The following is an 11,365-nucleotide window of genomic DNA, read 5'->3' as shown; positions in this document are numbered from 1 at the left end:
CGTCTTTGATAATATCCGAATTAAATATATTATCTCTTAAGAAGATAATATATGAATTAAATGATATTATCTTCGCTTTATTAGGATAATATCTTAATTAATGATATTATCTCTTTAAATAAAGATAATATCATATTAATTAAGATATTTATCCAAATTAATTAATTAGCCAGATAAACTGGTTTAATTAATTAATTTAAGAGATAATCTTCTTTTCCACGTGGCGTGCCCTGATTGGAGACGAAAATATATGCTCCCACAAGGATGGTATTATTGAAACATTTTGTCACCCACACTGAACATGACAGGTATTGCTTTCTTTCATTTTAAATCTTAGTCTAGCAAATTAGCAATTCTATTCAAGAGCATTAATCAGAAAATGATATGAAGTTTTGCAGACGTGTATGCCTTTGATCAATAACTATTAGTAGTGTCTTTTGTTTTCTGAAATCAGAAAATGGCATTCGGATATGTATTAATGCCCATTAACTGACTCCTAAGTTGACATCTCAATTTTTTTGTTTGTCTCTGATGGTTATTCAGAGACAATGTCTGAGTTGATCTTTTGGTTGTCCCTGTTTTATGGGGTAGTACATTTCTGGTTTTTGTAGGAAGACTCATTTTTCAGTTGTTTGAAAGTTTTAATACCTCTGTACCATCTAAATTACAGGTTGAAATTGTGAAGAAGTGCAGGCAGCTTGGTCTAGGTCCTTGACGCAGCACAAGTAACAAAGGTTTCAAGCGAAACCTTGAGTAATAAGAAATTTGGATTCTACCAAAAATTAAGAGGAATTCTTTTGAGATAATTTTATTAAAATCTGAGATAATCACAAACATCAGACAAACCTGTCTAAATACACAATTCTCAACCCTTGAACTGCTAGGGGAGTTATTACATTAAAACTGAAAAAAACAGAATTAATTCGGAGACTTAACTACGTAACTCCGAAACTGAAAAAACAGAATTTATTCGGAGAATTAACTATGAAACTTTGAATGCAGTTTTGGAAGGCCAAACGACCTCAGAATGCCAAAATCCATCGTACATCACAGCAATGCTGTGAGTTTGACTCGTGGCGTCGTTCCCTTTCCGAAATGGTATTTTGCGTCCTAATCAGAGCTCAGACAATAAATCTGCAAATTCCCAATACGTCCTTTTCTAGCTCAACCGCGATAAAATCTGCCATCTGTTCTACATCAGTCCTGGGGGCTTTTATCAGCCTGGTTACAAAGATGGAGCAAAACTTAGTCTGCAGATGATGTGCCTTGGCCGCGACTGAGATCCTGAGACTAGGAAATATGGCTCTAGACGAACAATCGATGGTACTCAGCCTCCTGCTATTTTCCTCATGAATTTAGTTTGTTGGTTAAAAGAGGAATTGAAGAGGCGCATGCCCATATTAAAGAGGAACTCAGAGTTTCCAGTGTGGAAGAGATACTCAGAGTTTCCATTGCCAACTTTTATACAACCAGTGGACGACTTGGCCTCCTTCAGGTATGTTTATGCATGTTAGTTAATGAGCATATTCATATATAACTTTGAGTCAATGCAGTTAATTATTCAAAGATTCTAAATGTTTCTTAATAACAACAATAGCTGTTTGGTGCTGTAATGAAGTTTTTATTTTCAGGATCGCGACGAAAGCAGAAAGTCTCTCAAAGAAGGATTACCTGTGGTCTCCATTTCTATAGGTGATTCAGCAGACTTCCTCTATGGGGATCAGAGAGACATTGGAAAGGCAGAGAGTGTTGTTCTGGAATCAGGAGATGTGTAGATATTCGGAGGTCGTTCCAGACATATATTTCATGGTGTGACATCCATCATACCAGACTCAGCTCCCATGAATTTGTTGGAAGAAACTAAGCTTCGTCCTCGCCGTCTTAACCTTACCTTCAGACAGTATTAGAGACCCTTTGTTTTCTATTCGTACACACTGTTTTGTTTTTCATTATCGAAAGATCACAATCGAGTGGATGGAGTAATATATTTCTAATATTTCTACCAGTTCATGTCCACCACAAGCTTTCTATAGAATCTTTTATTGAGCTATGCTTAATGTTGATGTTTAGCCAGGAGCTACACATTACTGTTGGCTGAATATTTGGTACTTATCCGTTTCCTACAGAGTGTGTTTGAACTTCAATATAATTGAATTGTACAATTGTGCCATTGGTTTAAAGTATATTCCATCTGATTTATAGGTGAACTTGTAACGAAACAAGCACTCTTCTCTGGAGATTCTGAACTGCAGCAGCTCCAACATATATTCAGGTTCAGCAATATGGCATCCACTTCTTCCTTACCCAAAAAGGTGCCGTTTACTTTGTTCCTTGTCATTTGGACTAATTGGAATTCATGGAATTTTTTTTTCTGTAGGTTGATTAGGTGCTCCAAATGAACAAGTGTGGCCAGGTATAAACAAACTCATGAACTGGCATGAATACCCCCAGCGGAGCCTTCAAAGTTTGTCCAAGGCTGTCCCCAATTTGGATGAGATATGTCAGTTTGCTTTACTCAAAGTGGTTGTTTGGTGCTTTTGTTATTCTGCATTGGAAGTAATACCTGCTGTAATTTAAATGTTTATGCTTGCAGCAGCAAATGTTGAGAATTAAGCTGCATACTCAGCTTAAATCAACCTGCAGATGACAATCCTGCAGATTGGAATTGAAGAGATGAAGAATTAGTTTTTTTTGAAATAGCCGTTAGTTTAAATATGTAACAGCTTTATTTCTGTTTTTAGAAACCAGCAAAGCTGTTATTTTTGTCCTATTTGGTTTGTACTGGGTCATCCGATCTTTCTCCAAGTGGAAAGATCGTAGCCTCCTTTGGTCTGAATGGCTGGAGATGAGTCCTTGCTCCCTAAAAACTAGGGTCTGTTTTTTGACTGAGATAGGAATATAGTCATGTAATACCTCTGCGTTTTCTTAGAGAGATATACTGAAACCTTCAAATCCTCTGTTTTCTCCTATCTTTCTTTCTCTGAGGTGTATTTCTCCTAAAGGTTTCAGCTGCTGTTTTCAACCTAAAGTATAAGCTTGATACTAATTCAACATGGTATCAGAGCTCCTGGTTTGATTCCAGAGAGAGGCGTGAGTATGAGAGAGAGGTCTTTCCTGAAATTCCTAAGAGGGATAAAGGTTGCTCTTTTATTGTGTGGTTCACTGAGACTCACATAAAAATGGTGGAATCAGGTTCTTCAAGTGGAGATTTACGAACTCCACAATTTGATGGTGCAAACTATGATTTTTGGGCAGTCAAAATGGAAACTATTCTCATAGCATATGATCTATGGGATGTAGTACAGGTTGGAGTACAATCACAACCGATTCTTGAGGAGGAAGAAGGCTCTGGAGGTGAAGGAAGTGACGCTGAGCAAGTTCTAGTGGAAGCACCTACTATCTCCAGAGAAGATAAGATAAAAAATGCCAAGGCATTGAGTCTTATTCAAGGAGCGCTAACAGATGAGCTCTTTCCTCGCATTAGAAATGAGAAGACTGCAAAAAGAGCTTGGGATACTCTGAGAAGAGAGTATAGAGGAGATAAAAAGGTAAGAGCTGTAAAAATTCAAGCAGTTAGAGCAGATTTTGAGTATATGAGAATGACAGATGGTGAAAGCCTAGATAGCTATTTGTCTAAGTTTTTTGGAACTGTGAATAATTTGAAATCACTTAGTGAAGATGTGTCTGAAACAAGAATTGTGCAAAAATTCTTGATGAGCCTAGGTAGAAAATATAAGTCCATTGTGTCTATCATTGAAGAAACTCGAGATCTTTATGTTCTTAGGTCTATGATAAAAGGGAAGACTTGCATGATGAAAGGGATAAATTGACAGGAACTGAGAAAGCTTTCAGTAGCCTCAAGGTTGGAAATAACCAAGTTCATGGTACTCATAAGGGCTCACAAAGTAGACCAAATCAAAAGTGGCAAGGACAAGACAAAAAGGGATCAAATTGGTCTCAAAATGGAAGCTTGAACAACAATAATGGTTCAAGCTGGAATAATAGTGCTGGAGGAAATTGGAACAATAGCTTCAATTCACAGAACAAGCAAGGTAGTAGCAGTCAAGGAAGTGTGAAACCACAGTGCCAAGTATGTCAGAAGTATCATTTTGGTGTGTGCAGGCACAAAGGCAAACCTAGATGTGGAAAATGCAACAGGTTGGGTCATACTGCAAAGGACTGTGAAGGTCATAGTCACAAACAAGTAACCAACTATGCAAAGGAAGAAGAAGTAACCACAGGAACTATGTTCTATGCTTGTCACTCTGCAAGTTTGCAAGATAAAAGTGTATGGTTTGTGGACAGCGCCTGCAGCAACCACATGACCTCTCAAGAGTCTGTGTTAATAAACATTGACAGAACCGTGACTTGTAAAGTTAAAATGGGCACTGGAGATCTTGTACAAGCAACTGGAAAGGGCACTCTAGTGGTTGAAACTCAGCATGGGAGAAGGTATATACATGAAGTGTTGCTTGTTCCGGGCTTGGATGAGAATCTATTGAGTGTAGGCCAAATGAAAGAGCATGGTTACTATGTCCTATTTGGGGGTAACATGGCAGTTATCTTTGATGATGGCAGCCTCAACAATGTTGTAGCAAAAGTGGTCATGGGAGGAAATCGATGGTTCCCTCTTTCACTAGAATCTATGACACCTGCAGCAAGAAAAGTATAAGTGATTGAATACTCTTGGATCTGGCATAGAAGACTTGGACATTTGAATTTTGTTAGCATGAAAAAGATGCAGCAGATGGAAATGGTGACTGGACTACCTGTGTTAACCGAAATGAAGGATGTGTGTGAAGGTTGTGTTTCAGGAAAACATCACAGAGAGATATTTGATAAAGAGAAAGCATGGAGAGCAAGTTGTCCACTGGAATTAGTGCACACAGACTTGTGTGGACCAATGCAAAATGAGTCAATTGGTGCAAATAGGTACTTCATCACATTCATTGATGACTTTTCAAGAATGTGTTGGGTATACTTCCTTAGAAATAAATCTGATACCTTTAATGTGTTCAAGAAATTCAAAGCTTTTGTTGAATTGCAAAGTGGATTTAGTTTGAAAAAGCTAAGGAGTGATAGAGGAGGTGAATATACCTCACATGAATTCCAAGATTTCTGTGCAAGCATAGGAATGGAGAGGCAACTAACCATTGCCTACTCTCCTTAGCAAAATGGAGTTGCTGAGAGGAGAAATAGAACAATCTGTGAGATGGCAAGATCCATGATGACAGAGAAAGGAATTCAAGTGATTTTTTGGGCAGAAGCTGTAAGTACAGCTGCGTATCTCCAAAACAGATGTTTTACAACATCTGTGTCAAGCAAAACACCATTTGAAGCATTCACAGCTAGAAAACCAGGAATCAAGCATCTGAAAGTTTTCGGTTGCATCTGTTACACTCATGTTCCATCACCCTTGAGGCAGAAATTTGATGACAAGGCTAGAAAGGGAGTTTTTATGGGATATGGAAGCTGTGAAAAGGGTTACAGGGTGTATGTTCTGCAATCTAAGAAGATTGTACTCTCAAGGAGTGTAATTTTCAGTGAGGACAAGTCATTGAATTGGAAGAGTGATCAAGAGGAATCTGTTCCAATACCTTTCAATCTTGAAAGGGATGAAATTGAAGATGAAAACAATGAAATACAACCTGATGGAACTCAGTTTGATGATGGTGGAAGTTCTCATCTAAACTCCACAGTTGGTGATTTAGTTGAGAATGTTAGTGGTAATGGCAGTCCAAACTCCACACCTAGTTCCACTCCAGTCAAATTAAAAACTCTGGAAGATATATATGCAAGGTGTCACATGTGCATCATAGAACCAGAGAATTATCAAGAAGCAGCTGGTGATTTAGCTTGGCAAGAAGCCATGAATGTAGAGTTGGAGATGATAGAGAAGAATAATACTTGGGAATTGGTTGAGAGACCAGCTGATAAACCTGTTATAGGTGTGAAATGGGTGTTTAAGACTAAGCTTAACTTAGATGGAACTGTTCAGAAACACAAAGCTAGGCTTGTAGCAAAAGGGTATTCATAGAAACCTGGGATTGACTACAACGAAACCTTCGCACCAGTGGCAAGGTTAGATACAATTCGAACTCTTATTGCACTTGAAGCACAAAAGGGTTGGAAACTATTTTAGCTGGACGTCAAGTCAGCATTCCTAAATGGTGTGCTCGATGAGGAAGTATATGTAGAACAGCCTGAAGCTTTTGAACTGAAAAATGCAGGTCCCAAGGTTTACAAGTTGAGAAAAGCCTTGTATGGACTTAAGCAGGCTCCTAGAGCCTGGTACAGTGAGATTGATGCATATTTATCTATGTGCAAGTTCAAAAGAAGCATTAGTGAAGCGCTCTGTACACTAGATCTAATAATGAAGGAGGTTTGATTATTGTCTCAATCTATGTTGATGACATTGTTTATACTGGAAACAGTGAGAGGATGCTTCCTGAGTTTAAAAGGGAGATGATGCAAAGATATGAAATGTCAGATCTTGGACTCCTTCATCACTTCTTGGGCATGGGAATACTACAAACTGATCAAGGGGTTTTCATTCATCAAAGCAAGTATGCCAAATCCTTGCTTGTGAAGTTTGGGCTTGAAGACTGCAAACCTGTCTCAATTCCTTTGCCTACTGGTGAGAAACTAAAAAAGGTGGATGAGAGTGAGTTAGCTGATGAAGGGCTTACAGGAAAATAGTAGGAAGCCTACTATATTTAACTGCAACTAGACCTGATCTAATGTAGTTGCTAGCCTGTTATCAAGGTTTATGAATAGTCCTACAAAAAGGCATATGGGAGTTGCAAGAAGGGTTCTAAGATATGTGCAAGGGACTCTTAGCTATGGCATTGAATACATAAGAAATCAGTCAGCAACCCTTGTTGGATTTTGTGATGCAGACTGGGCAGGCAGTGAGGATGATAGCAGGAGCACTTCTGGCTATGCATTTAGTTTTGGAAGTGGAGCATTCTCTTGGGCCTCTGTGAAACAGAACACAGTGGCACTATCAACAGCAGAAGCTGAGTATGTCTCAGCATCTGAGGCAACAGCACAGGCCATTTGGTTAAGATTTGTTCTTGATGATTTTGGTGAAATGCAATCTGAGGCAACACCCTTGTTCTGTGACAATATGTCAGCAATTTCAATGGCCAAGAATCCTGTTTTTCATCAAAGAACTAGACACATAAACAGAAGGTATCATTTTATAAGAGAAGCTTTGCAAGAAGGTGTGATCAACATGCAATGCTGCAGAAGTGAAGAACAGCTCGCAGATACTTTTACTAAAGCACTACCCAAAGACAGATTCAAGCATCTAAGGTCGAAACTTGGAGTTAAGCCAGTAAGCAGCTTCGGAGAGGCTGTTGAGAATTAAGCTGCATACTCAGCTTAAATCAACCTGCAGATGACAATCCTGCAGATTGGAATTGAAGAGATGAAGAATTAGTTTTTTTGAAATAGCCGTTAGTTTAAATATGTAACAGCTTTATTTATGTTTTTAGAAACCAGCACAGCTGTTATTTTTGTCCTATTTGGTTTGTACTGGGTCATCCGATCTTTCTCCAAGTGGAAAGATCGTAGCCTCCTATGGTCTGAATGGCTGGAGATGAGTCCTTGCTCCCTAAAAACTAGAGTCTGTTTTTTGACTGAGATAGGAATATAGTCATGTAATACCTCTGCGTTTTCTTAGAGAGAAATATACTGAAACCTTCAAATCCTCTGTTTTCTCCTATCTTTCTTTCTCTGAGGTGTATACTGAGATAGGAATATAGTCATGTAATACCTCTGCGTTTTCTTAGAGAGAAATATACTGAAACCTTCAAATCCTCTGTTTTCTCCTATCTTTCTTTCTCTGAGGTGTATTTCTCCTAAAGGTTTCAGCTGCTGTTTTCAACCTAAAGTATTAAGCTTGATACTAATTCAACAGCAAATGCCACAAAATGAGCCTGCAAAACGCAGTTCAGCAAAGAAAGCTATGTAATGTAACACCCTTACTTTTATTTGTTTTCCTCCAGCATTTTTGCATTTGTGTTAAATCTTATGATCCTTATTGCTTTTAAGCCTAACTTCATAGTCGGTAGTACAGATTTTCAGTTCAAATATCTATTAATTTGAGCTTTGAATATTACTTTTAGGAATATTGGGATTTCAAAAATGCAATGCCAAAATAAATTATTCATTAGGCAAACGACGGTGAAAAATAAAAATACAGCTCCAATTATTTTTTTTCATCAGAGCAGCATCAACTCTCATTTGATACAATTAACAATGGAGGCTGATTAACTGCATCCATCCTCAGACCCCAGAAAAAAAAAAAAAACCTGCATCCATCATCATTTTCGCTCCCTTAATACAGTCAGTTTTATTTACAGCTACGAAGTAGATTGTGCCTTGGTGTAATACAACAAGATCGTTTCCTGATCCATAAACTCTCAGGGTCTGGTCTAAAGCAATGTTACAGTTCTTATACGCATTGCTATTCTTAAGAGCAACAACGTCGAGGCCTCGTCCAGCAGCATGGAATATCTTGAAACTTGAAGATGCATGGAAAAAAATAAAATAAAATAAAAATTCTTACATAAAACATCTCCAGCCTTGAAACTCTTGTTTTTGGGCCAGTTTGTTATGCTAGGATCTGCCTTCCATCTTTCGCACCCCCCACTGTATAATATGCTTCACATTATTGGAGCAGCAAGCAGACTAATATGCATTTCCAATGACGAAAAGTTCGCTCATCTGGTCGACATCTTTGGGGCCAAAAACAAGTGAAATGAGGTCAATTTCAAATGCAAAACCACATTGCTCATCAATTTATAGAATTGTTAGCCTATACTGCATTTAAATTTCTTGCATATATGGGTTAGTGAGTTTAATCCTGAGTATGTAGAGTTATATAATTAATTAATTTAACCAATATTCTCATCCCATAACGGTCGTCAATTCATGAAACGATGAGTCCCATTTATTTCCTTTCTATTTATTATTCATAACTCATTTTATATATATACTAGTCTCTGTTGAGAGTTAAGCTGCATATTAGTCTTGAATCAAGCTGCAGATGTTAATCCTGCAGATTGACAGTGAAGAGGATGAAGAATCGAAGGAGCTGAAGAACTTTCCTCTTATAGTAATAGCTGTTATAGGATATGTCCAACGGCTAGTTTTCTTACTATTTTGAGAAACTCTACAACTGTCATTCTTAGCTGTCTTAGTCCTTTCTGCTGTAACGATTTCTAGCCTAGGTGTAAGAATCATAGCCTCCAATGACCTTGAATGGCTGGAGATGAGTCCTTGTGTCCTAGTTTTTAGGATCTTTTTTTTTGGCAGCTTGTGTCATGCATATAGTGTGTTTTTGGCTCTGATGCAATGTATGAAAAATAGACTAAAACCAGCAAGCAAAATACCAAATTCTAACATGGTATCAGAGCTCCTACTCTGATTTCAGAGAAGGGGCATGAGCTGTGAGAAAGGGGGTTTTCTTGAAATCTCTATAAGGGATAAAGGTTGCTCTTTTATTGTGTGGTTCACTGAGACTCACATCAAAATGGTGGGATCAGGTTCTGCAGGTGGAGATTTACGAACTCCACAGTTCAATGGTTCAAACTATGATTTTTGGTCAGTAAAAATGGAGACTATCCTCATAGCATATGATCTATGGGATGCAGTGGAGATTGGAATACAACCACAGCCGATTATTGAGCAGGAAGCAGGCTCTGAAGGCACTGGAGATGAAGAGAGTGAGGCTGAGCAAATTCCAGTGGAAGCACCTACTATCTCCAGAGAAGATAAGATCAAAAATGCCAAGGCTTTGAGTCTTATTCAAGGAGCACTAACAGATGAACTCTTTCCACGCATCAGAAATGAGAAGACTGCAAAAGGTGCTTGGGAAATTCTAAGAAGTGAGTTCAGAGGAGATAAAAAGGTAAGAGCTGTGAAATTACAAGCTATTAGAGCTGATTTTGAATATTTGAGAATGAATGATGTTGAATCTCTGGATGACTACTTGGCTCGATTTTTTGAAACTGTAAACAACCTGAAATCTCTAGGAGAAGATGTAACAGAGAAAAGGATTGTTCAAAAATTGTTGATGAGTCTAAGTAGGAGGTACAAGTCCATAGTGTCAATCATTGAAGAAACCAGAGACCTTGACACTATTAGAGTTGAAGAAATTCTTGCATCTGTCAAAGTCTATGATAAGAGAGAGGATCTACATGATGAAAGGGATAAATTGGCAGGAACTGAGAAAGCTTTTAGCAGTCTTAGAGTTGGAAATAATCAAGCTTCTGGAGCTAACAAAAGTTCTCAGGGAAAGCAAATCAAAAATGGCAAGGACAGAACAAAAAGGGTTCAAATTGGTCTCAAGGTGGAAACCTTAACAATAATAATGGCTCAAATTGGAATAATGGCTCTGGAGGGAATTGGAACAACAGTTTCAATTCACAAAACAAGCAAGGAAGTAGTAGTCAAGGAGGTGTGAAACCACAGTGCCAAGTCTGTCAGAAGTTTCATTTTGGTGTGTGCAGGCACAAAGGCAAACCTAGATGTGGAAAATGCAATAGGTTTGGTCATTTAACTAAGGACTGTGACAATGGCAAACAAGTTGCAAACTGTGCAAAGGAGGAAGAGGTAACCACAGGAACAATGTTCTATGCTTGTGATGCAAGTTCAATTGCATCAAGCAAGTCTGTGTGGTTTGTTGACAGTGCTTGCAGCAACCACATGACCTCTCAAGAGTCCTTGTTGATCAATCTTGATAAATCAGTGACCTGCAAAGTGAAAATGGGCACTGGTGATCTGGTTCAAGCCACAGGAAAAGGGACACTTGTAGTTGAGACAAGAAAAGGGAGAAGATATATAAATGAGGTGCTGTTAGTCCCTAGTCTAGATGAGAATTTGTTAAGTATAGGACAAATGATGGAGCATGGGTACTACATTCTATTTGGAGGAAACTATGCATTAATATGTGATGACAGCAGCCTTGACAATGTTGTTGCCAAAGTAGCAATGGCTGGAAATAGATGCTTTCCATTGTCTATGGAATCTATCTGCTCAATGGGAATGAAAGCAGCAGTACAAGAAGATCCATGGATTTGGCATAGAAGATTGGGGCATTTGAATTTTGCAAGCATGAAAAAAATGCAGCAAACACAAATGGTGTTAGGCTTACCTGATTTCTCAGAAAAAGAAGGAGTATGTGAAGGCTGTGTGTATGGTAAAAGCCACAGAGAACCATTTGAGAATGAGAAGCCTTGGAGAGCTAAGAATCCACTTGAGTTGATACACACGGATGTATGTGGTCCAATGCAAAATGAGTCCATTGGAGGAAATAAATACTTCATCACATTCATTGATGACTATTCAAGAATGT

At 38.3% G+C, this 11,365-nt stretch overlaps 1 protein-coding gene and 1 pseudogene across 1 annotated transcript; both read left to right on the top strand.

The window, feature by feature from the left end:
- The first annotated feature begins 264 nt into the window (after nt 1–264).
- Nucleotides 265–1,917, top strand: LOC117626540 (annotated as a pseudogene).
- A 7,624-nt stretch (nt 1,918–9,541) lies between these two features.
- LOC117625652 lies at nt 9,542–10,474 on the top strand. The gene has a single exon (XM_034357179.1). The coding sequence runs from the start codon at nt 9,542–9,544 to the stop codon at nt 10,472–10,474; it is 933 nt and encodes a 310-aa protein (XP_034213070.1).
- The last annotated feature ends 891 nt before the right edge of the window (nt 10,475–11,365 follow it).

The sequence above is a fragment of the Prunus dulcis genome, chromosome 4 (assembly GCF_902201215.1).
Source record: "Prunus dulcis chromosome 4, ALMONDv2, whole genome shotgun sequence".
NCBI lineage: Eukaryota > Viridiplantae > Streptophyta > Magnoliopsida > Rosales > Rosaceae > Prunus > Prunus dulcis.
This window is presented reverse-complemented; position numbering and strand designations above follow the sequence as displayed.